General features: G+C 39.9%; 1 protein-coding gene across 3 annotated transcripts in view; it reads left to right on the top strand.

Annotated features, from left to right (window-relative positions):
- LOC132312246 (putative DUF21 domain-containing protein At3g13070, chloroplastic) overlaps positions 1-25010 on the top strand; it is a 45664-nt gene that overhangs the window by 8356 nt on the left and 12298 nt on the right. Inside the window, exons 6-12 of one of the 3 annotated variants that reach the window (XM_059810539.1) lie at positions 2661-2742; positions 5045-5184; positions 5268-5346; positions 5485-5548; positions 15386-15477; positions 15630-15695; positions 16468-16584. In XM_059810539.1, the coding sequence (XP_059666522.1) occupies positions 2661-2742; positions 5045-5184; positions 5268-5346; positions 5485-5548; positions 15386-15477; positions 15630-15695; positions 16468-16584 (640 nt within the window). The remainder of the gene's footprint in view (positions 1-2660; positions 2743-5044; positions 5185-5267; positions 5347-5484; positions 5549-15385; positions 15478-15629; positions 15696-16467; positions 16585-25010) is intronic. The other 2 variants (XM_059810541.1, XM_059810540.1) reach the window with 2 other exon arrangements.

Below are 25010 nucleotides of genomic sequence, written 5' to 3'. Positions count from 1 at the left end.
CCATTGGAAAAGGATGGGACGAGTTTTCCAAACATGTTAGATTTAGAGTTCGGGATGGAAGGTTTGTCCGGTTTTGGGAGGATCCCTGGTGCGAGGATAGGCCTTTGGCTCTTTTGTTTCCAAAGCTGTTCAGGATTGCTGTTGACAAACATTTATGGTTGCTAACTGCTATCGTCTTGATAGCGGGAGGTTATTTTGGGATGTGCGATTCTGGCGATCTTTTCAGGATTGGGAGTTGGATGATGTCACTGGCTTGTTGGCTCTCTTATACAGACAGGAGGTGGAGGGCACTGGTGTTGACTCCCTGATTTGGGTGTGTTCTTCTCAGGGGTTATTCTAGGTCCGGTCTTTTTTTGTGTGCCTCTCTGGTTTTCACGGTGTTTCCTTCCCATGGAAGACGGTGTGGTTGTCCAAGGCGCCTCTTAGGGTAGCCTTTTTTGTGTGGACTGCAGTTTGGAGTAAGATTTTGACTTTGGATAACTTGAGGGAGCGAAGACATATTATTGTTAATCGGTGTTATCTTTGTAAATTGAATAGGGATTCAGTGGATCACTTACTGCTGCATTGTTCTGTGGCTCATGATTGTTGGAGTCTCATTTTTGATCTGTTTGGTATTCATTGGGTCATGCCTCGGACATCTCGGGACTTGCTGGATATTTGGAGGGGCCAATGGGTGGGGGCTCAGGCGAGAGTCTTTTGGAGGGTAACCCCTTTTTGTGTTTGGTGGAGCATTTGGAAAGAGCGGAATAGAAGATCTTTCGATGGGAAGGAATCCTCCACTGGGGTGTTGAAATTTTCTATTATTTGTGCTCTTTTTTGTTGGGGTTGGGGGGAGAGATTTCTCCTCGATTGAGGATCTTGTGGACTTTTTGGGTTCCTTGAGATCATAGGTTCAGCTTTTTGTATAGCTTGGGACGCGTTCCCCTTTTGAACGCCTTTTAATACATTTTACTTATCAAAAAAAAAAAAAAAAAAGATTGATGGGTTTTTGTATTTTTTAATTCTGTCTTTCTTTCTGATTGCAAGTAACTATACAAATTCCTGATTATCAGTATGCACTACCTCTCTCTCTCTCTCTCTCTCTCTCTCTGTATGTATTTCACTTCCTCACTCTTTTGGCAACAATTTTTATTTTTTATTTAATCAACAGGACAGAGTAATTCCCAATTTTTTTTTTTTTTTTTTTTTTTTTTTTTTTTTTTTTTTTCTCTCTACAAAATAGTCAATATATTGAACATAAATATTATCACGGCTCTGATATTTATTATTATTATTATTATTATTATTTTGTTTTATAATTATCGTCCAAAGTTGCCCCCACTTGAATAAATTCCTTGCTCAGTCAGTGCATCAAATCTACACATGTTCAACCTAAGAAAAACCCAGTTTAATCAAAATCCAACTCAAGAAGCTCAACCAATGAGAACCATTTAGCCTTGAGGGGTTTTGTGCTTGGTAATATCAGAGTTTTTTTTTTCCCTCCTCTGTGACTGGCTTACTTACAGCTTTTGTAAATGAAGACCCAATACCCCACTTTGTAAATTTTTATTCATTTATTATTTTTTCTCTTTTCTGATTTGATTCGATTCGATTTGATTCCACTCCATGAAATTGAGAGAATCACAAATCCATAATTTAGGCTAACAATTGAATGGGCTTTATAAAAGCCAATTTAGCTTTGAAGGCATCCCAAAAGTCGGGAGTCCTCTGTTCCCATAACAGTTGAGTACAGGCCATGGAGAATCCCAACGATACCAGAAGATACTTAGGAACATCTTTATTTTTTGGAAGAAGGTGATTATGTCCCACTAGTGCTCTTTTTTGGAGATGGCACATAGTTCTCTTTTCCATAAGGGCCTTTTATTAATATAGAAGGCTAGTCTACCAATTTGTTTCTATAACACTTGTGGGACATGAGAATCTTCAAAGCTAGGGATGAAGTAATGTTTTTCTGTTGGGCAGTTGCAGGGGAATAGAGAGAGAGAGAGGCATGTGCTGTCGCAGTGGCCGGTGACAGAAGAAAACTGATGTAATGGGCTATAGTGTCATTTTGGCCTTTTTGTTCCACATGATATTTATATGAAAATATTTCATTAATATAGAGGGCTTTGTAAAATCAAGCTAATATTTTACACCATCAAACAGATGTCTTTGACTGGGGGGGTCAATGTAATTTTTGAAAACATAAAGGAGGTTTCTGTAAATTTGTTTAACCTCAGCAGAGGTCAGTATAAGTTTATTTTTAAAAAAGTTGTGGTAAGGTTAATGATGCAATGAAGCAAAACATTTATGAGCTGTTTCTCTAATTACACAATTTCCCCTGTTAAGATTCACCCTGACAAGAATGATAGCAAAACATTTATGAGCTGTTTCTCTAATTACACAATTTCCCCTGTTAAGATTTACCCTGACAAGAATGATATTAACAAAATCAATTAGTCCTTGGTACCTTACAACATCTATTTGGGGTAACATGAATCTCATTCTGCTTTCCCTTACATATCAATAATGCCTTTTGTTTATATTTCCACTTGATATATGATGTTCTGGTTCTGCCTTTATCTCAAACTCAATACTTGATTATAATTACATGATTAATTGCCATTTTGTCTCTTTGATTTTATGCCGGTACTTCACCTTGTCAATTTTTGATGTACTAGTGAACCATATGTTACTGAAGATGAATTGAAGTTGATGTTGCGAGGAGCAGAATTGAGTGGGGCAATAGAAGAGGAAGAACAGGTAAAGAATGGGGTTTTGTTTTATATTTTATATGCTTGTGGTATTCCTTGGTATGAAGCTAGGTATAAATTTAGGAGGTCAGTTTCTTGATGAGTAACTAAAAAATTTGGTGAACTTCTTCATTACTTTATTCATGGCTCTGCCATCAAATACTTGACTGTCGAATTGTACATGAAGCACCATCTGTGTACACACATAGTATTTTGTGTTTGAGATGTTCTAGAGCCATTCTTTGAATGCACTTCTGATAAATTAATGCTCTCTTCCTTAAAAAAGTTACAACTGACAATCAAAGGAGATCAGTCACATGCACATTACAATAAGTAAAATTCTTCCAGACTTTCTTATGCTCCGCTTGGTAGGAGGGATGGAAGGGAGAGGGGGAGGGAAGGATGAGGCATCCCTAGGGAAGGGAAGGTGTCTCCCTCACTTTTTGTTTGGTTGGATGGAATGGATAGTAGGAAGGATAGATGGGGTGACACTTTTTTTTTTTTGTTTGGTTGGAAGGAAAGGAAATAGAGCTTTTATATTATTTTTACCAATATACCCTCATTAACATAGTAGTGTTTAACAAGCAAACTCTTGGGAAGGTTAAAAATGGGAATTATATATTTGTTAGTTATTATCCTTCTTTCTCTCTCCTCTTCTCCCCTAATTTTGGGCGGATAGGAAAATGCAAAGGAAGGAGGGATGCTTTATCCCTCCTTGTTTCCTCCCTCTCTTCCCTTCCCTCCAACCAAACGCGAAGTTGTTTTATCCCTCCTCTCGTCCATCTCTCCCCAACCATTAGTGTCCTTGAATGAGTGCAAGTAATTCACTAATGGGTGCCAAAAAGGAGTGCAATCCAAATGCATGTGATCAATGAAGTATAAAAACTATACACCTGGTTAGGCGTAACAAAAGAATCTAAATTATCTAAAAGAGCCTCTAGGGAATGGTGCACTCTTCCTCTCACCCAATGATATAAAAGACCAAAAGTAAATGCTCTTTCAACTTGAGAATTGGTTTCTCCACTCCTTTAAAGGACTAATTTTTCCTTTCCCTCAAAGTACTCCATAAGGCAAAGCAGGGCAGCATGCCAAGTCCTCTTGCTACCTAAAGTATTCTTCTCTCCAACTAGTGAGCAAATTAACCACTGTACAAGGAAAAGCCTAAGGCACCTGAACGTACGGGTGCAATTAGGATGGGTTGAGGACTCAACCCAAGCTCAACCCAAAGCACATACACCTCAGCTCAAGCACTCAACTTCCAATCCAGTGAGTCTAACCAGAGCTCAACCAGCAGGGTTAGGCTCAGGTTGGTCGGGTGGTGATTAATTTTTTATTTTCTTTTCCAAAATAAGCTACATGAAGATAAGAGATCTCTGGAAAACGAACAGAAAGTATCAAAATATCTTCCAAAAACAAGATAAAAAAACCATATAATGAAATCATGTACAAAACTTATTCTAAAATACTGTAACAAATACAATATGCAAAGTTATTTAAACGTGGCTCGGTATGATCCAAAATTAACCGATTTGGTACCAAAAGTGGGCTTGATTGGAGGCCAAATTAGAATAGGCTCGATTGTATATCTTGTCAATAGGGCCACCACTCTCAGCTAGCAAGCTTGTCGGCCCATAACACTGGATGGGCCTGGGCTTGGCAAATTTTATGTCTGGCTCGTCTGATCTGGGCCTGGCAAAGTTTATATTTGGCTCATCGGGCCTGGGCCTGGAATGCATGGGATGCATTGGCCACTGGTTGGCCACACCAGCCTGATATCAACACCTAGTTGAATAAAGTGTCAAAAAAGAGCATAAAGAATTGGATATAAAACAAGAAGAAAAGTAAGGCAAGGGAAAAATAATTTTGAGAAAAGAGCTTGTGATAGAGATTGAGGCTCTGCCCAACGACTGAAACCTAGCCAGGTCATGGGCTAGGTCCAGCCTTCCAGGCCTGGTCCTTAGGAATAATTTCTTGGAGTGATTGGTGATGGTTGGTCAAAACCCAATGTGATTGGGCTTTGGGCTTCGGCCTCCGGCCTCAAATCCTTGGCCCCGCCCAGTTACACTATAACCATCTGGGGGTCTCATTTGATTTATGCAAGGTGCTTGTAGTGAAGTAACTTTACCATCTGATTTTATTACCATAGTTCATCAGCTTTATGCTTATTAGTTATCTACTTCCAGACCTGTTATTATTATTATTATTTTTTCAATAAGTGTAAATTTTAGACCTTTTAGAAGTTCTGTATAAAGATCCATTCTGTTCCCTAGATCTGTGGATAGGGTGCTAATATCGAGAGAAGTTGGTCACAGGATATGATTGAAAATGTGTTGGAAATAAAAGACACTCATGTTCGAGAGGTGATGACACCTCTTGTTGATGTTGTTGCCATCGATGCTAGCGCAACACTTGTTGATTTCCACACCTTGTGGGTGACTCATCAGTATTCCAGGTAGGTCCAATTTCTTCAGAGTTCTCTATGTAGTAATTTTTTTTTTCCCTACATGTTAAATAATTATACAAATGTGTTTGTAGGGTGCCTGTTTTTGAACAACGTGTTGATAATATAGTGGGTATTGCATATGCGATGGATCTTCTAGATTATGTTCGGAAGGTTTGCTAGTAACTACTTCCATTCTTCTCTCTTTCAAGTTATTGTGTCTATATATATATATATATATATATATATATATTTTCTAACATGCACAAACATCTCATAGTTTGCAGAATTATAATCTGTTTGATTTTGAAGGGGCAACTACTAGAAACTTCTGTGGTGGGAGATATGGCACACAAACCTGCTTTCTTTGTGCCTGGTAAACTTAGTTTTTATTTAGTTTATGCTATGTGTTGTTGATGAAGTACCTGTAGATTGCTGGGTCATGCCTCTTTACCGTTTCTTAAACAAGAAAATCACGTGTATTCACTATAGCAAAGGCATCATCTAAATTGTTGCCCAGGGATCATGTTGCACAGCTGTCTTATTTATATAGATGGAAAGAGAAGATGAGAGGAAAGGCGAGAAAGAGAAGGCGACATTACCGGAGCATGTTTATATTCATATATGTATATATATATATAGAGAGAGAGAGAGATAGAGAGAGAGTGACTCTCTTATATGTTCACTCCAACATCCTTCCATCTCAAAGACTCGAAGGGGAGTTTGTTTTCTTCCCCAAGGGACCTATTTCCTTTTAAGAATAACCTTCCCCAACATAATGAAATATAAGACCCAAAGTCCACTTCTAAACACCAATGAAAATTAATTTGAGAAGCACTCGATATGACTATTTGTGACTTCATCTTTTGGGTACCATGTCAAATAACTTTATAGGCTTGTTACTATGGTAGAGTTTGCCAGACTCAAGAGGTCCATGATATTAGGATACATCAGCTCCCTCTTACTGGATAAAACTTAATGGTTGTGTTTTCTTATTCTGTAATCTTGAGAAGATATTCCAAGGTTTCGATAATCTTGATGAATTTTTAGCTCTAATACCGAACTAATGTGATGTTCGCTAAGTTTCTATAAAAGCAATGGAGGAGGAAGAAGAGGTAAGTAATATGAAGAGAGAGAGAATTTTATCATAGAGCAAACTCGATATGAGAAAGAGAAGAAAGAGACGAGGTTTAGAGGATTAGAGAGACACCAGAGGAGAAGAGAAATAAATAAGAGAAACATGAGAGAGAGAGAGAGAGAGAGAGAGAGCACAAAGCACGCATGAATTTCCTTTCTTCAGATTTTAATCACCGATCGGTATTTATCCCATTAACACAAAAAAACCTGATTATTTTTTCATAGTCACATATTAGGACTCCAATTTCTTTTCTAAATCTCTGAATATCTAAATCCAAATATGAAGATCCTATATATTTAAAATCCTTTATATGAGGAGCATACTTTAGGACACATCACCTGCCTACTTAAGTTAGATAGTGGGATCTTGTTTATGAGCTTAAACCACAGAGGCAGCAAAAAAATAAACCAATATGAACAACACAAAAAATACATGGTTCGGTATTTGGCTAAACCTATAGGAGAGAGGAATGAAAAAATTCATGACCTTTGTATTCTAACTAGAAGTAATTCTCTTGCGTCACCTCAAAGTTATTAAAGGCTCAAGGTGCACGAGGTGTCAAGATTTGTTGGAGTCCAAGTGCAAGGGGCCACGTAAGGCATGAGCTTGAGTGAATTAAGGCGTGCGAGCAATGAAAAATGCATATTACAAACATGTGACATGAACGAGTCAAGATCAAAATGATAGAATTTTTCACTACATCAATTCGAATGGTTAGCTAAATTAGTGTATTTATCTTTTTAATTTACTTATGTATTCAATTAATCAGTCATTGGATAAGTTTTGAATGTCAAAAAGGCTAGAAACAATAGTTGACCATGTTTGACTTTTCTCTCTTCTCTCTCTACTTTTTTTGACGTCGGAGTTTTTCACTCCGGCGTCTGCCGTTTATGTTTATGCTCTTTGTTGTTGGATCTTTGGCTATTCGGCAGGGAATTCTGTTATGCATCGATCCTATCTAAGTGACTTCCATGGAGATATCAAAAGCTATTCTATAGGCGATGATTTGGTTTTCAGGGTTGATCGTCAAAGCATTAAGGAGTGTGAATCTGCTCTACAATCATGTCTGGTAGGTCGTTTTGATAGAGATGTGGGGTGTATTGAAGGGATTAAGGCGTGGGCGACGAAAGTTTGGAAGATTTCGAGCGGGGTGAAAGTTTCTTCCCTTCCCGACGATCTATTTCTGTTTAGATTTCCGTCGGAGGTTGAGGCTTTAAGGGTTTTGGATGAACGAAGGAAGAGATGGGGCGAAGCATTGTTATCCATCGACATCTGGTACTTTGCGGTTGGATGTTCTGCAGTGAAAGATCGTAACATACGAAGGGTGATGTTGTTTGGCTTGCCCCTTCATCTTTGGTGCCATAAGTTATTTGAAGCAATCGGAAATTTATGTGGTGGATTTAGAGGTGTTGAGGCGGACGTTTCGGCGAGTGGAGAGAGAATCCTTCTCTACGTCTCTGTTGGAAAAATGATGCCTAAAATATGTTTTTGTTGAGGATCAAAGAGTGGCCTTTAAGGTCAATTTGATTGAGGAAGTCACACCCCGCATCCTCCCGAAGTCTTACTATGGCGTTGGGGAGAGCCCTCACATCCCGCATGTTGTAACGATTATTAAAGGGGGTCGCCGGAATTTACAGTTCCGTCAGGGCCTCAAAGGAAAGAGCCGACTGCAGGCCCACGTGCCTGAAGCGAGTAGAGAGGGCAGATTTAGGAGCCGTGTCAATCACGCCTTGATCAGTGCTCACCTTCTCGTTTTGACCGCTTCAAAGATCACCAACCACGTGGCCGAGATCGTGGCATTAATGGAGCCACTCATGCAATAGCCACTGCTGGGCCTAAGTATGGGCCCGAAGCATGTTCTGGGCTTTCTTTGTCTAATGGGCTAACTCATCACGGCCCTCAGAAGCGAGTAGAAAGGGCATATTTAGGAGCCGTGTCAATCACGCCCTTGATCAGTGCCCACCTTCTCGTTTTGACCGCTTCAAAGATCACCAACCACGTGGCCGAGATCGTGGCATTAATGGAGCCACTGCTTGGCCTAAGTATGGGCCCAAGCATGTTTTGGGCTTTCTTTGTCTAATGGGCAAACTCATCACGGCCCTGAGAAGATTAAAAGGGCTGTTAATTGGGGCAACAACCAATTATCAATCTCTTTCCTGAATGAGAAGTCCAGCTCACATAATTTGGCAAAGCCCAACCATGAAGCTGAGAGGTTGTGTAATGGGCCACATCGAGCAATCCAAAGAGTAAGGTTACGCGGGGGCCCATTTCTTTTCTTAATTCAAAGCCCAGTCCACCTTCTCTCATGATATTAGCACTTTACAGAGTCCACGTTTAAAATGCCTCCCTGGAACTGTTTGGAACTCGTCAGAGAAGAGGAGATGGATGAATCTCTCTGCTGTCGCGGCTGGTGAAAGAGTTGTCGACAAGGGGTTTCGTCATTCTCAGTGTTGTGCCGACATTTCTTCTACATTCTTTTCTGATAATTCACAGCTGAAGGGAAGTACTAGATTTTCGTCTCGGGACTCTCATAGTAATCAACATGGAGTTCGATGGTCAAGAAAAGAAAAGTAGAAGTGGTTTCCTACTAACGGGTCAGGTATGTCTTCAGATCTTTGGAGCCCCTTTATTGTTCCACCCTCTTCTTCTACACCTCCTTGTGAGGTGTTGCGGGGTGATGCAGATGTTATGGAGAAGAGGGGTGGGTTGCCAGTTCTGAATTCTGAACATAATGTTGGGTTGAATGGAAAGGAAGTTTGTGAGTTTGCTTTTCTTGGGCAATTGGATATCGCTGGCAGTGCAGTCAAGGATCTGTCTGAAGAAGTTACGGTCTGTGTGGGAAGAGATTTGCGATTTCAGCTGTCCAATGATGAGGCTGTGGCTCTGTTCAAAGAGCTTTGATTAAATGTTGCGTTGAAAGGTCTTAAATGCATGCCTTTTGCAACGGATGAGGAGAATGAGTTTGGTAGTTCTGTCAGATTGGGAGACTTTGTTACAGATTCAGATTCTGTTTATGAGGATGACAGAAAGATTGAAGAGGAGATGGTTGATGACTTGGGGTCTATCCAACAGGTTTGTTCTAATGAGCTTGCACCTTGGCAGGAGAATGACTCTAACATCTTAGTGGAGGAACCCCTGGCAGTGGTGCGACTTGATGGTGAGGTTACTGATTTGGGGAGAGATTGGGTGGTTGACAACCTTGGAGCTACTAGTGAGCTGTTGGGAGTATCTTCAGAGGGTAATAATGATCAGACTTTATCTATTCTTCAAGCAATTGTGAAAGGAAGTGAAATAGCAGTCACTAATGAAGTCAGAAACATGAAGCCCATATCGTCTTGGAAAGGGATTCAAGAGATCAAGAATCTCATCTCTGACGTCAATTACGACAAGAAGAAAGGTGTGTTGATGGAAAGGGGCAGGACTAGGAGTAGGAGTTTAAAGAAGGGGGGAGGAGAGTTAATCTTATCTGGTTTTTTATGAAGCTATGAATCATTATTTGGAATGTTTGTGGTCTCAATGACCCTAATAAAAGGAGGGTGGTGAAGGTAGCTTTAAGGAAATGGGGGCCCAAGTTGTTTGTTTGCAAGAAACCAAGATGGCATCTATTACTAACGGGGTGGTTAGAAGTTTGTGGGGAGGAAGGTTTGTGGAATGGGAGGCCTTGGATGCTACAGGTTCTTCGGGTGGAATTTTAGTTATATGGGATAGCAGATGGTTGTTTAGAATGAATGTGTGGAAGGGCCGAAGGGGAGATTTTCTGTTTCCTGTGAGTTCAAGATGGAAGAGGATAATTTCAGATGGGTCTTTTCTGGGGTCTATGGACTTGTTGTTGATAATGAGAGACCTATTTTATGGGAGGAGCTAAGTTATGTTCAAGGACTATGTTCTCTAACCTGGTGCTTGGGTGGGGATTTCAATTCAATCAGGTTCCTGTCAGAGAGGTCTACTGGGGGAAGAAGGTCCATAGACATGGATCAATTTTCTGACTTCATTGATGAGCACCTTCTCATTGATCTACCAATGGAAGGTGCAACCTATACTTGGTCTAATGGCAGGGACCCGATTACTCTCTCAAGACTGGACAAATTCTTGATCTCTGGGGAGTGGGAAGAAAAATTCCCGGATGTTGTTCAGGCAGTATTAGAAAGGGTTACCTCTGATCATGTTCCTTTAGTATTGGATTGTGGGGGGTTTGTGTTCTCGAAGAACCCCATTCCGTTTTGAGAATATGTGGCTGAGAGCGGAGGACTTCCAAGGGAAAGTTTGATATTGGTGGGAGGGAGCGATCGTTATAGATGCGCACAGCTTCATATTAACACAGAAATTAAGAGCTCTCAAACTCGCTCTTAAGCAGTGGAATAAGGATGTTTTTGGAAACCTTGAATGGAGGAAGAATAGTGTCTGCTGAATTTTCTGAGATTGATCGACTTGAGGAGGCGAGCGGGAATGTGGAGTCTCTTTGTATTAGGAGAGCTTCCTGTTAGGCAGTTCTTGCTGAGATTGCTAATATGGAGGAGATTTCGTGGCGACAAAAATCCCGGGCTCTTTAGTTGAAAGAGGGAGATCGTAATACAAAATTTTTCCACAGACTTGCTAATGTTCATAGGAGGAGTAATCACATAGGACGTGTACGGGTGGAAGGTGTGGAGTTGTGGAGGGAGGAAGAGGTGCGTAGTGGGATCGTTTCTTTTTATCAGAAGCTTTACACAGAACCTTTGGGTTGGAGACTGAAGCTTGATGAACTCCCTTTTGAGGCTATTTCTGAGTTGGAGAGAGATGTGCTAGAGCTTCCTTTTTATGAAGAAGTAGTTCTAAAGGCCTTATCCAGTTGTAATGGGGATAAAGCTCCGGGGCCTGACTGGTTTATTATGCGTTTTCTGTTGGAAAGTTGGGCGGTTGTGAGAAATGAAGTGATGAGTACCTTTTAGGAGTTCCATTCTACTGGTGTCTTTGAGAAGTCGCTCAATGCATCATTTATTGCCCTCATCCCCAAGAAGGGAAGCGCTTCTAATATTAAGGATTTCCGTCCTATTAGCTTAGTGGGTTGTATTTACAAACTCATAGCTAAAGTGCTTGCTCAAATAATGAGAGAAGTTATGGGTGGGATTATTTCAGACTCCCAGAATGCCTTTGTTGGAGGACGGCAAATTCTTGATTTAGTTCTTATTGCCGGTGAATGTGTGGATTTAAGGTTGCGCAGTGGTGTTCCTGGAGTTCTATGCAAACTTGATATTGAGAAAGCTTATGATCATGTAAATTGGAATTTTCTACTCTATTTGCTTCAAAGAATTGGGTTTGGAAGTAGATGGAGGACATGGATTGAGACATGTCTTTCGTCTGTTAAATTCTCAATTCTTGCGAATGGTTCTCCCGCTGGCTTCTTCGGGTGCACTCGAGGTATAAGACAAGGTGATCCATTGTCATCTTTTCCTTCTCTTATTGTTATGGAGGGCTTAAGCAGACTTATGTGCAGGGCAGAGGATCTTGGTCTCACTAAGGGATTCTGGGTGGGAAGAGATATTGACCATCAGGTGGAGATTTCTCATTTGCTATTTGCAGATGACACTCTATTTTCTGTGATGCAGATGTGTCTCAACTTAGATATCTGAGGTGCATCCTGGCTTGCTTTCAAGCAGTTTCCGGGCTAAAGGTAAACGTGGCTAAGAGTGTGCTTGTCCCGGTTGGGAATGTTCAGGACATCTCTTCTTTAGCTGCAGTTCTTAGGTGTAGGGTGAGTTCCTTTCCTATTCCTTATTTGGGTTTGCCCCTAGGGGCCTCTTCCAGGATAGTGGGGAGTTGGGATTTTGTGATTGATTGGTATACAAAGAGGTTTGCAGGATGGAAGAAGCAATATTTGTCTAAGGGGGGCAAAGTAACTCTTATTAAGAGCACTTTATCAAGCCTTCCCACATATTTTCTTTCTATATTCCAAATTCTATGCTCCGTTGTTGATAGAATTGAAAAAATTCAAAGGGATTTCCTTTGGGGCGGAAGGGGAGAAGAGTTCAAGTATCACCTTGTTAGGTGGGAGCAAGTATGCAAGCCTATAAAGTTGGGTAGTCTTGGTATTAGACAATTGATTCCTTTCAATCAAGCTCTTCTGGGCAAATGGTTGTGGAGATATGGGAAGGAAAGACACCGCCCTTGGCGTAGATTAGTCTCTTGTCGGTATGGGGAAGACATTGGCGGATGGACTACATGTCTGGTTTCTATTGCGGGAGGAGTTGGGGCTTGGAAATCCATTCGGAAGGGATGGGATGCCTTTTCCTCTCATATCAGATTCAAAGTTCGTGATGGTAGTTGGGTTCGTTTTTGGGAAGATCTTTGGTGTGGGGATCGGCCTTTATGTCGTACATTTCCCAGACTATACAGTATTGCAGTTGATAAACATGCCATCGTAGCTGACTATTATAGGCTTGATAATAGTGGGATTACGTGGAATGTTCATTTTCGGCGTTCATTTCAGGACTGGGAGTTGGAAGAGGTGAGCATTTTCTTAGACCAATTGTATCGGCGGGAAGGAATTGGCAGGGGTTATGACAATTTGACATGGATTCCCTTTTCTCACGGTCGCTTTGAAGTAAGATCCTTGTTCTTATGTTTGTCTAATTTTGTATCCTATGATTTCCTATGGAAGACCATATGGCGCTCTATGGCTCCTACTAGGGTGACATTCTTTGTATGCACCGCTGTTTGGGATAAGATTCTGATGATCGATAATTTGAGGAAAAAGGGAAATTGTTTTGTTAATTGGTGTTGCCTATGCAAGCAGGACGGGGAGTCAGTTGATCCCCCCCCCCCCAATTTTTTTTTTTAGTATAGGTATATTTAGCTCAATGTTTTAAAAAAGAAAAAATTAGTAGTAGTATTAGCCCCCCAATTTTAACCCATCCAAACAAGCCCAATATCTAAGTCACAATTTTAAATCAAAGGTCCAACCAAGCCCAAGCCAAACAAGCCCTAAACAATCACTAAGCAAAAGCACAGAGAACTCCTAAATTCTTAATCTTGCACAAATCAAAGAGCTCAATCCTCTCCCTCTAAAGTCTAACCCTATTTCATTTAAAATTTTCCAACTCTTTAATCTTTCGATCCCCAATTCCTCCTTGTTTAATATTAGCCCCCCCATTATGTAGCGCACGATTGCTGGAATCTTATTCTTGGCCTGTTTGGCATGTGTTGGGTAATACCATGTTCTACTAAGGAGTTCATTCATGCCTAGAGAGGTTGTCGTGTGAGTAGGACTGTTCGTGATTATTGGAGATCTGTCCCACATTGTGTTTGGTGGTGCATCTGGACGGAGAGAAATAGTAGAATGTTTGAAGGGAAGGAGTCGTCTACAGTGATATTGAAACTTTTTATTATTCGTTCTCTCTTTAGTTATGTGAAGTGTAGTTCTTGTTCCTATTCTGATGACTTAATTACTTTTTTGGATTCTTTGGGGCCTTAGACCCCGGTTTCTCTAATGTTTATGGGACGCGTTCCCCTATTGAACGCCTTTTTAATTCATTATTACTTATCAAAAAAAAATGTATTCAATTAAACCAGTGTACAATTGAAATAATTCAAAATATGCAATTAAAAGATAGTTAAAACGTTCTTCAAAATGGATGTTTTGTCAAATCAATGAAATAAGTAATTGACGCTGATGTATCAATTTGATATGCGTCTACATTAAATAAGTCAAATACCAATGCAAACTTGCTATCATATTAGGCTATAATCATATATATATATATATATATATATATATATATATATATATATATATATTATATCATAGATACTTAAATTTAAGCATCAGATGTATTTAATGCATATAGTTATGTTTTATGCAAGATGTCAACCATGTGCTGTTGAATTCCAAATATCTGATACGATTAAAACTTATAATATATTGAATATGACCATGATTCAATATAAAGCATGTCAATAAAGTGTTCTTGCTTTAGCCTGGAGCCTGATAAAAGCATGCGCTTGAGGGCACCGTGGGCATTGTTGGGACCTAGGCATGCCTTACCTTTATTAGTTCAAAGGCCAATACATTGTCTTTTTAAGCCTTGTTGATGCCTCAGTTATCAAAAGAAAAAAACCTGATTGATTTCCTCACAGATTATGCATGTTCCATTAAAGTGATTGATGATGGAATTGAGGATTTTAATGTAACTCGTTGATCAGGATGCATGCCATTGAAAAGAATGGGTATGGAGCACTAACATCACTGCACAGCACAGACATTTTATATGGCATGCCCAATTTTGTTGTATGACGGCATTGCTACTCTGCCACTTTATTTGGTGTAGTTGTCTATAGTTATGCAGACTCAGATGCCTTTCTTTAGAGAACTGCAGAGGCTAGGACTCAAAAAGTTTATTCATGAATATACATCCCTTGATTTGAAGACTTGTTTGAACATGGATTTTAAATGGTTTGAACTGCTAATTTGATATGACGTTTTTCGTAATTTTGTCATATTGATTTTGTAAGTCAGACCAAATGACTTTGGGTCCTGATCCTCTGTCGTCACTCTTCAATAATCAATTATTTCAAGCTCAATGAATGTATACACGTTCTCTCAAATTATGATGCATTCTTTTTCAATTTGTGAAGGAAACCAGGATAGTGAATAAAGAAGATATTTAAGTTATTCCTCCCCTTAATAACTGAAGTATCTATGCTCAAGTTCTAATAAGGCTTAAACTAGATTAATGTTTACTGCTCTACTCAATCATCACACTATTTTACTTCAAAGTTCTGAAATTCGGACTGTAATTTAAATTTTAATAAGGCTATATTTATGGGTCAATTCAGGAAAATTATATTAATGGGTTGAACAATTCAATTTCTTATCCTCATTTTCTGAACATTACGACTTTTAGTATGACTTTGTCACCTTTAATTTTTCAAGACTGTAACATGACTTGCCTTTTTATATCAATCTTACTTATGAAAAAAAGACTGTCACATGATTAATGGTGAATTTTGTTTCGGAAGTTTATATTATGACCTCTTTTTATTCAATTGTCGTTCAATTATAGAACAATAATAATTAATAAACCTTGTGATCAATTGCAGATTCAATGTCAGTCTGGAATCTTCTTAGAGAATTTCGCATCAGGAAGGTCCACATGGCTGTTGTTCTTAATGAATATGGTGGAACTATTGGAGTACGTATACACTCTTATTTATAGTATTGTTAAAGTAACAGCTTGCTATGTACCTTTGATCTTCTGCTTCATGTTTTTTATTTTTACATCGTCATGTTGACCTTGATTTTTTTTTCCCCCCTTTTTTCCCTTATCCTTTGTGAATGAAACAGATAGTAACTTTGGAAGATGTGGTGGAGGAAATCGTTGGTGAAATCTTTGATGAAAATGATTCAAAAGTAATGCTTACTTAAGATTGCATCATATCTCTCTTATTTTTTGATTGCGTAATATTTTCCGCACTGATTTGATAAACATCCTTACATTGAATTTTAACTACTTGATGTCTAGATAGTAATCAATACTACACATTTATGTAATTCTTTTCTTGAAGAGATTTTATTTTACATAGTTGGCAAAGAAAATTCATTGCTTATAGATTATAGAGTATGAGGTGGTAAGATTGGGAATTATAGTTTTATGTTGTTTAGTTTTAGGTTGCTAAAACAACATAAAACTTGTGTGTATTCATGGTTTCATATCCGATTTTGAAAGTGATTTTTATTTCTGAAGATTGTAAACTTATCATCAGTATGCTGCTTTACATCAGTATTGCAATTTATATTGGTTTTTAAATGTTATCTCTAGAAAAATGGGTTAACTATGTCACTTCTTTTGGAGGCTGAAATTGTATTTTAGATGTGTTATAGATCTTATGAAGGTGGAGTTTCTAAAATTTTGAAAGAAAAAGAATAGCACCTCTAAGATGGTCAATTATTTTTGGGGTTTTGGCTCTTTGAAAATCAAATTGTTGATGTTAGTGATTCCAAAGGCCAAATGCTCCAATGTTCCTTGATTGCGGTGCCGCATCAGATGAGACTGTTGGTTTCTGAACCACCAATAGTTTAGGAGTGTTGGAAGCATTGGGTGCCTAAATTCATACTTGATTTGCTGATTGGCAAGCAAATCTTATTGTTAATTTTGTTTGTATGTTATATTGCTCTATAACAGGAGGAAATTCAGAAAAAAACTGGTTATATTGTAATGCGAGCAGAAGGAATATATGATGTGGATGCAAATACCTCGATCGACCAGCTTTCTGAAGATCTCGATATCAAAATGCCAGAGGTATTCCATATATCTCTTGTGTTTCTTAGTTGTTTCTAATCCAGGGACTAAAATTGGTTGCATACATTAGGACAAATCATCCAAATTGTATGTTAATTGTTTACTGCATAAAGAACTCACTGTGGAGCCTGGTTTATTCTGACATGGCTTTGTCTGCTTGTAGAAGGGACATTGCTTGTTAACTTCCCATGGCTCTCTCTCTTCTCTTTCTGACGTCGGAGTCTTCCACTCCGGCGTCCACCGTTTATGTCTGTCACTGGTTTTTTGTTTTTTTGGCAAGGAATCGTGATATGCATCGTTCATATCTCAGTGTTGCGACCCTACCATGTCTCAATCTTCACGGGGAAATCAAAAGCTGCTCTATAGGTAATGATTTGGTGTATAGGGTTGATCATCAAAGCATCCAGGAGCGTGAATCTGTACTGCGATCATGCCTAGTAGGTTGCTTCGACAGAGACGTAGGGTGTCTTGAAGGGATCAAGGCGTGGGCATTGAAAACTTGGAAGGTTTCATGTGGGGTGAAAGTGTCTCTTTTACCTGATGATCTGCTTCTGTTCAGGTTTTCATCGGAGATTGAGGCCTTAAGGGTGTTAGATGAAGGGAGAAAAAGATGGGGCGACGCTTTGTTATCCATCGATATTTGGTACTTCGCCGCCGGCTGTTCTGCTGTAAAAGAACGAGTAGTACGACGGGTGATCCTGTTTGGTTTACCCCTCCATCTCTGGTGCAATAAGTTATTTGAAGCTATTGGGAATTTATGTGGTGGATTTCGAGGTGTTGAGGCGGATGTCTCAACGTGTGGACAGCGAATTCTCATCTATGTCTCTGCCGAAAAATTAATGCCGGAATACGTTTTTGTCGAGGATCAACGAGTGGCTTATAGGGTTAACTTGTTAGAGGAAATAACACCTCGTATTCTTCCGAAATCTTACTTTGGCGTTGAGGGGTCACATATCCCGGCTGTTGCAGTTGGAGGTAGTCGCCGGAATGCACAGATCTACCACGGTGTTGAAGGAAAGAGGCGTTCGCCTATTCACGCGCCAGTAGCGCGTAGAGGGGCCATCAATCAAGTCCTTAGTCAACGCCTTTTGCTCCCTCGTAATATCTGCGCTAACGGATACCAACCACGTGGCAGAGACCGTGGTTTAAAAGGAGTCTTTAATACTGCGGATTCTAATGGGCCAAAGCGCGGATCTGAAGTGGGTTATGGGCCTATTCCATCAAATCGATCGCTCGTTCATCCCGGCCCACAGGAGTCGCAAAGGATTATTCATCGGGGGACCTCTTTCTTTTAAGAATAAGTCCAGCCCACAGTCCATCTCAAGTCATGGACCAAATGTGACCGACCTGAAGAGAAAGGTTTTGAGAGGGTCCAAAAATAAAATGATAGTTTCTCTTATCAATTCCAAGCCCAGCCCATCTATTTCTAAAGAAGTTAGTCACTTACAGGGGCGTCGTTCTGAAGAGTCCTCTGCATTTTTCTGGAACTCTCCGGAGAAGAGAAAATGGTTGAAATTATCTGCTGCAGCGAATGGTGGAGGTCATTTTGAGATGGGTTCTCGTCATTCTTAATGTTGTGCAGATATCTCATCATCATCTCTCTCTGATACTCTTCAGCTGAAAGGAAGAATTGTCAGGTCTTCTTCTCGGGACTTCAACAGAAATCATCAAGGTGTTAGATGGTCACGAAAAGAGGAGCAAAAGTGGTTTTCTACTAATGTTCCAGGTACGCCATCAGTTTCACATCCTCAGATTTTTAATGACCCATCCTTTTCTTCTACCCCTTCTTGTGTGGTGAGGAGTGCCGGTATTGTGCCGGAACTAGAGAAGAAATGCGAGTTAGCTGTCACAGACAATGGAAATGATTCCTCGAATGGGTTGAATACAGAAGGACTGAAGGATAGTGAATCTGGCGTTTCTAGGCAGATGATAGTGGCAGATTGTGCAGTCAGTAAATTTCCTAAAGGAGTCATAGTTTGTGTGGGCAGATACCTGCATTTCCAGTTGTCCAATGAAGAGGCCGTAGCCTTGATCAAAGAGCTTCGATTAAGCGTTGCTCTGAAAGGTCTTAATTGCCTACCTTACACAGGGATTGACGGGACTGATTTTGTTACAGGATCTGATTCTTTTTATGAGAATGATAGGGAGATGGAAGAGGAGGTGGATGAGGATATAGGTTCTATCCAACAGGTTTGCTCCAATGACCTTACACCATGGGTGGAGAATGGTCCTGAAGTCCTACAGGAGGTACCATTGGCTATGGTGCGACCTGACGAAAAGGGTGTTGATATGGGGAAAGATTGGGTTGTTGACAATGTTGGAGTCACTAGTGAGCTTTTGGGAGTTTCTTCAGAAGGTAATGATAATCAGACATTATCTATCCTTCAAGCAATTGTGGAAGGGAGAGAGCTTGCAGTGACCAATGAAGTTATGAATACAAAGCCTTTATCATCCTGGAAAGGAGTACAGGAGATAAAGAATCTCATTTCTGAAGTTAATTACGAAGGGAAAGGAGGAGTGGCGAAGGAAAGGGGAAGAACCAGGAGCAGAAGTCTCAAGGGAGGGGAGATTATTTTATCTGGTTTACAATGAAGTTACGAATCATTTCATGGAATGTTCGTGGTCTTAACGATCCGAACAAGAGAAGGGTGGTGAAAGTAGCCTTAAGGAAGTGGGGTGCCCAGTTTGTTTGCTTACAAGAAATCAAGTTGGCCTCCATTACTGACAGGGAGGTTAAGAGTTTGTGGGGAGGAAGGTTTGTGGAATGGGAGGCCTTGAATGCTATAGGTTCTTCGGGTGGGATTTTAGTTATGTGGGATAATAGGTGGTTATCTCGAACGGACATATGGATGGGGAGATTTTCTGTATCTTGTATGCTTAAGATGGAAGAGGACAACTTCAAGTGGGTTTTTACTGGAGTCTATGGACCGGTTCTTGATGATGAGCGACCTATCTTTTGGGAGGAGCTTTGCCATGTCCAAGGATTGTGGTCTTCCCCTTGGTGCCTGGGAGGGGATTTCAACGCTGTTAGGTCCCCGTCAGAGAGGTCTACAGGGGGGAGAAGATCTTTGGAAATGGATCACTTTTCTGATTTTATTGATGAGCATCTTCTTGTTGATTTATCGATGGAAGGAGCAGCTTATACTTGGTCAAATGGTAGGGATTCAATCACTCTTTCAAGGCTGGGCAGATTCTTAATTTCTGGGGATTGGGAAGAGAAATTCCCGGATGTTGTTCAAGCGGTATTAGAAAGAGTCACCTCTGATCATGTTCCCTTGGTCTTGGATTGTGGGGGTTTATGTTCTCAAAGATCCCCGTTTAGATTTGAGAATATGTGGTTGCGTGCGGAAGATTTCCAAGGGAAAGTCAGATCTTAGTGGGAGGGAGTTACTGTTTTAGGATCGCCCAGTTTCACCATTACAAAGAAGTTAAGGGCTCTCAAATTAGCTCTAAAGCAGTGGAACAAGGATGTTTTCGGGAATTTGGAATGGAGGAAGAATAGAGTTCTTGTTGATTTCTCTGAGATTGATTGTTTTGAGGAGGCGGGAGGGGATGTGGAATTTCTACGTTCCAGGAGAGCCTTTTGTCAAGCGGTTTTTGCTGAGATTGCTAGTATGGAGGAGATCTCATGGCGTCAAAAATCTCGGGCTCTTTGGCTAAAGGAAGGTGATAGGAACGCAAAATTCTTCCATCGGTTAGCTAACGCTCATAGGAGGAGTAATCATATAGGAAGAATTCGGGTGGATGGAGAGGAGTTGTGGAGAGCGGAAGAGGTGCGGAACGGTATTGCTTCTTATTATCAGAAGCTTTATACTGAGCCTTTAGTCTGGAGGCCCAAACTTGATGGTCTCCATTTTGAGGCTATTTCTGAGCTTGATAGAGATAAGATTGAGAATCCTTTCATTGAAGAAGAAGTTCTTAGAGCTTTATCAAGTTGTAATGGGGACAAAGCTCCGGGACCTGATGGCTTTACTATGCGATTTTTGAAGGAAAGTTGGGCGGTTGTAAGAAATGAGGTAATGGGTACTTTTCAGGAGTTTCATTCTTCTGGCGTTTTCGAGAAATCGCTTAATGCTTCATTCATTGCCCTTATCCCAAAAAAGGGAGGCGCTTCAGATATAAAGGATTTTCGTCCTATTAGCTTGGTGGGCTGTATTTACAAACTTATTGCTAAGGTTCTTGCTTTAAGGATGAGGGAGGTTATGGATGGGATTATTTCGGATTCTCAGAACGCTTTTGTAGGTGGACGGCAAATTTTTGATTCAGTCCTTATTGCTAGCGAAAGTGTGGATTACAGATTGCGGAGTGGTATTCCTGGAGTTTTATGCAAACTTGATATTGAGAAAGCATATGATCATGTGAATTGAAATTTCCTTCTATAGTTGTTACAAAGAATGGGGTTTGGAAGTAAATGGAGGAAGTGGATTGAGACCTGTCTTTCGTCTGTCAAGTTCTCAGTTCTTGTGAATGGTTCTCCCGCTGGTTTCTTTGGCTGCTCTAGGGGTATAAGACAAGGAGAACCTTTGTCATCTTTCCTTTTTCTTGTTGTTATAGAGGGGTTAAGTAGACTTATGCGCAGGGTAGAGGACCTTGGGTTTATAACAGGGTTCAGGGTAGGTAGAGATTTAGATCATCAGATGGAGATTTCTCATCTATTCTTTGCAGATGATACCCTGGTTTTCCGCGATGCTGATGTTTCTCAACTTCGATACTTGAGGTGTGTATTGACTTGTTTTCAGGCAGTTTCCGGGCTTAAGGTCAATATGGCTAAGAGTGTGCTTGTCCCAGTAGGGAATGTTCAGGATATTTCCTCTTTAGCTGCAGTCCTTGGATGCAGGGTGAGTTCTTTCCCTATTCCTTATTTGGGTCTGCCCCTAGGGGTCTCTTCAAGGTTAGTGGGGAGTTGGGATTCCGTGATTGACAGGTATGCGAAGAGATTGGCAGGTTGGAAGAAGCAATATTTGTCAAAAGGGGGTAAAGTTACTCTTATCAAGAGTACGTTATCGAGCCTTCCCACTTATTTTCTTTCTATGTTCCAAATCCCTTGTTGCGTTGCAGATAGGATTGAAAAAATTCTAAGGGATTTCCTATGGGGAGGAAAGGGCGATGAGTTCAAGTACCACCTGGTCAGATGGGAGGATGTTTGTAAGCTCGTGAAATTGGGTGGACTTGGTATAAGACGTTTAGTTCCTTTCAATCAAGCTCTCCTGGGTAAATGGTTATGGAGATTTGGGAGGGAAAGACATCGTCCTTGGCGCAGGTTAGTCTCTTGTAGGTATGGGGAAGAGGCTGGAGGTTGGTCTACACGTTCGGTTACCCTGGTGGGAGGAGTAGGGATGTGGAAGGCTATTCGGAAGGGATGAGATGTTTTTTCGGCTCATATCAGATTCAAACTCCGTGATGGTCGTTGCATTCGGTTTTGGGAAGATCTCTGGTGTGGGGATCAGCCTCTTTCTCGTACATTTCCTAGGTTATTTAGTATTGCTGTCGATAAACATACCTATGTAGTTGATTGTTATCGGCTTGATAGCAGTGGGATTATATGGGATGTGCATTTTCGGCGCTCTTTTCAGGATTGGGAGATGGACGAGGTATATGTTTTTCTGGATCTTCTGTATCGGCAGGAGGGCGTTGGTAGAGGTAACAATGTTTTAATTTGGGCTCATTCTTCCCATGGTCGCTTCGAAGTTAGATCCTTGTTCTTATGCTTGTCAAATTTTGTTAATCGAGATTTCCCATAGCAAACTATTTGGCGGTCTGTGGCTCCAACTAGGGTGGCTTTCTTTGTTTGGACTGCTGTGTGGGGAAAGATTCTGACAATTGATAATTTGAGAAAAAGGGGCAATTGTATCGTTAATCGTTGTTGTCTATGCAAGGATGATTTGGAGTCCGTTGATCACCTCCTTTTGCATTGCCCTGTGGCGAATTATTGTTGGAATCTTATTGTTGGGCTGTTTGGTATGTGTTGGGTTATGCCACGATCTACTAAGGAGTTAATTCATGTCTAGAGAGGTTGTAGAGTGCGAAGAGATATTCGCAATTTCTGGAGAATTGTACCACATTGTGTATGGTGGTGCATCTGGAAGGAGAGAAATAGTAGAATGTTTGAAGGGAAAGAGTCGTCCACGGCAATGATCAAACTCTACATTCTTCGTTTTCTCTTCAATTATGTGACGAGGAGCTTTTGTTCTTCTTCTGATGATTTAATTACTTTCTTGGATTCTGTGGGACCTTAGTCCCGGGTCCACTTTTGTAATTGGGATGCGTTCCCCTTTTGAAAACCTTTTTTATGTTATTTCTTACTTATCAAAAAAAAAAAAAAAAAAAACTTCCCACGGCCAAAATTTCTTCTTCAGAGTGCTTGCTTCTAATTGCTCCTCTTACCTAGCTGATTTTCTCTTTTCTGCGATGATTTGGTGTATACTCTAAAAACATTTAGATTATTAAGTCCTTAAAAGGTTAATTTTTAACAAGATATTTTTCTTTACAAATTAACTTTTTAAGTCTTGAATCCGGTTGTCTGCTACATAAACTCTGTCTACCCTCTTATTTATGCTTGGGGCACATATGTGATTAGTCGTGTTCTATCACGTCTTTTCTTACCACTTCGGTCCACATATTTTTGGCCTCCCACTTGATCTCTTACCTCCTTTTAGCTTAAATCATGTCGCTTCTCATAATTTGTACATTTTCTGTTTTTGGTTGCACATGATTTAGCACATTTGTGTTTAAGTATTTGTATCTCCATTGGTATCTACAAAACTTTATTTAACTGGGTATTGGAAATAGGACTTGTTATTGGCTGAACTTCAGTGATACACCAGTATGAGGAGTTCTAAAAGAGAAATCACACAGTAATCAAGAAATGGAAACATAATTAGAGTAATTATAGCAATAAAATAGGCACCTTTTTTTTTTAATATTAAAGTCATTATATAAGTGTTTGCTTTATTCAATTTACAAATTTATAACATAAGGGAAACAAATGGTATACTAAAAATAAGGAACAAAAAGTTGTTTTGTTTTGATTTAAACAGCCGGACATTTTGGTTTTTATTGGAAACCAACACGAAATGTGTAGGGGAAAAACATAATTCTATCGTTCAGACCTAAATGTTGTTCCAGCGAGAATAATGGGATTGGTTCAGCATTAGGCATTAAAAGAAATTGTAACTTAGAAACCAGCTCGATCCCGAGACAAAGAAATTGGAAGACAGGAGAAGAGCGAGTTAGTTCTCATTCAGTAGTCAATCAAGACACGAAGCTCAGATCTTTGTCATCCCCCACTCCCTTTAGTCTTTTTATCCTTTTTGGTGTCTATTGTCAAAACAAACCCCCTCCTTCCAACCTGTTATTGTCTTCTTTTCTACCTTTTTCACTTTTTGTCTGCTTTCAAAATACTGTGGAAAAGTCCTCTCAGCCAAATGACACCCCCATAACACCCAACCAAAAAATAAAATAAGGACCTCTTAAGACATCTATCTATCAAATGCTGTTAGCCTGAAGGGTATCTTCCCTTTTAAAAAAAAGTGTGCAGGGTTTAAGTCCTGATTGGGATATGGGTGCATATATAGAATCATATATTATCTCCTTTTTTTCTTTAACACTTTCTCCCTCTTCTCGTCTACTCCTCTCTCTTCATCTACTTCTTCCGTCTCTGTATCTTTTTTTTTTTTGGCTCTGTTTTTTCCTTTCTTGTAAACAGTTTTTTTTTGGTTTTATTTTGTTAACGGATTTATTTCTTTTTGTGCTCTGTTTTGCCATTCAAAAAAACAAATTCTGCTTTGCCTTTCAAGAAAACAAATTTGTGCTCCGTTTTATGATGGTTGGATGCTTGTTTAGTTGATGGATTTACTTTTTTATATTTGATATTAATTTTAGAATATTGATATGACTTGTGAGATTTGAATGTTTTATGGTAGTTTATATTTTCAATTGTGCGCCTCACTTCACTCAGGCGCGCGCCTCGCGCCTAGGCTCCAAAGGACCTCTAGCGCCATGGTGCACCTTGGGCCTTTAATAACACTGCCCGATTTTTATAGCTAAAACTTCCTAGCTCTTGAAGTTGCCCAAGTCGTCAAAACACTTGTGATCTCTGTGGGTGTATTCTTCACAACTTGAAGTCAAAGCATTAACTTCCAAACATACCTCTAGTTATTGCTATTATAGATTTTTCTGTTATATTGTTAGTTCTAAATTCTAATCAACTTTGGTCCAAGAAACGGCATAAGCAACAAAATGGTCATTGGGATGCAAGCTAGAAGAGACGAGGACTGCGTTTAAATTCGTTTGTTATTATTTATGCTTTATACTACTTAATTTTATAATTAAGCTATTTATATTTGGCAACATAGAAGAAAACAAATGCTTCTCCATCATTCTTTGAGGTTTGTGAGTCTTCTTATGTTTTCACCTTTAAAAATTGT

Source organism: Cornus florida, unplaced genomic scaffold (assembly GCF_030987335.1).
Source record: "Cornus florida cultivar Cherokee Brave unplaced genomic scaffold, ASM3098733v1 CherokeeBrave_3.0.0_Hap2_Chr06, whole genome shotgun sequence".
NCBI classification, from domain to species: domain Eukaryota; kingdom Viridiplantae; phylum Streptophyta; class Magnoliopsida; order Cornales; family Cornaceae; genus Cornus; species Cornus florida.
This window is presented reverse-complemented; position numbering and strand designations above follow the sequence as displayed.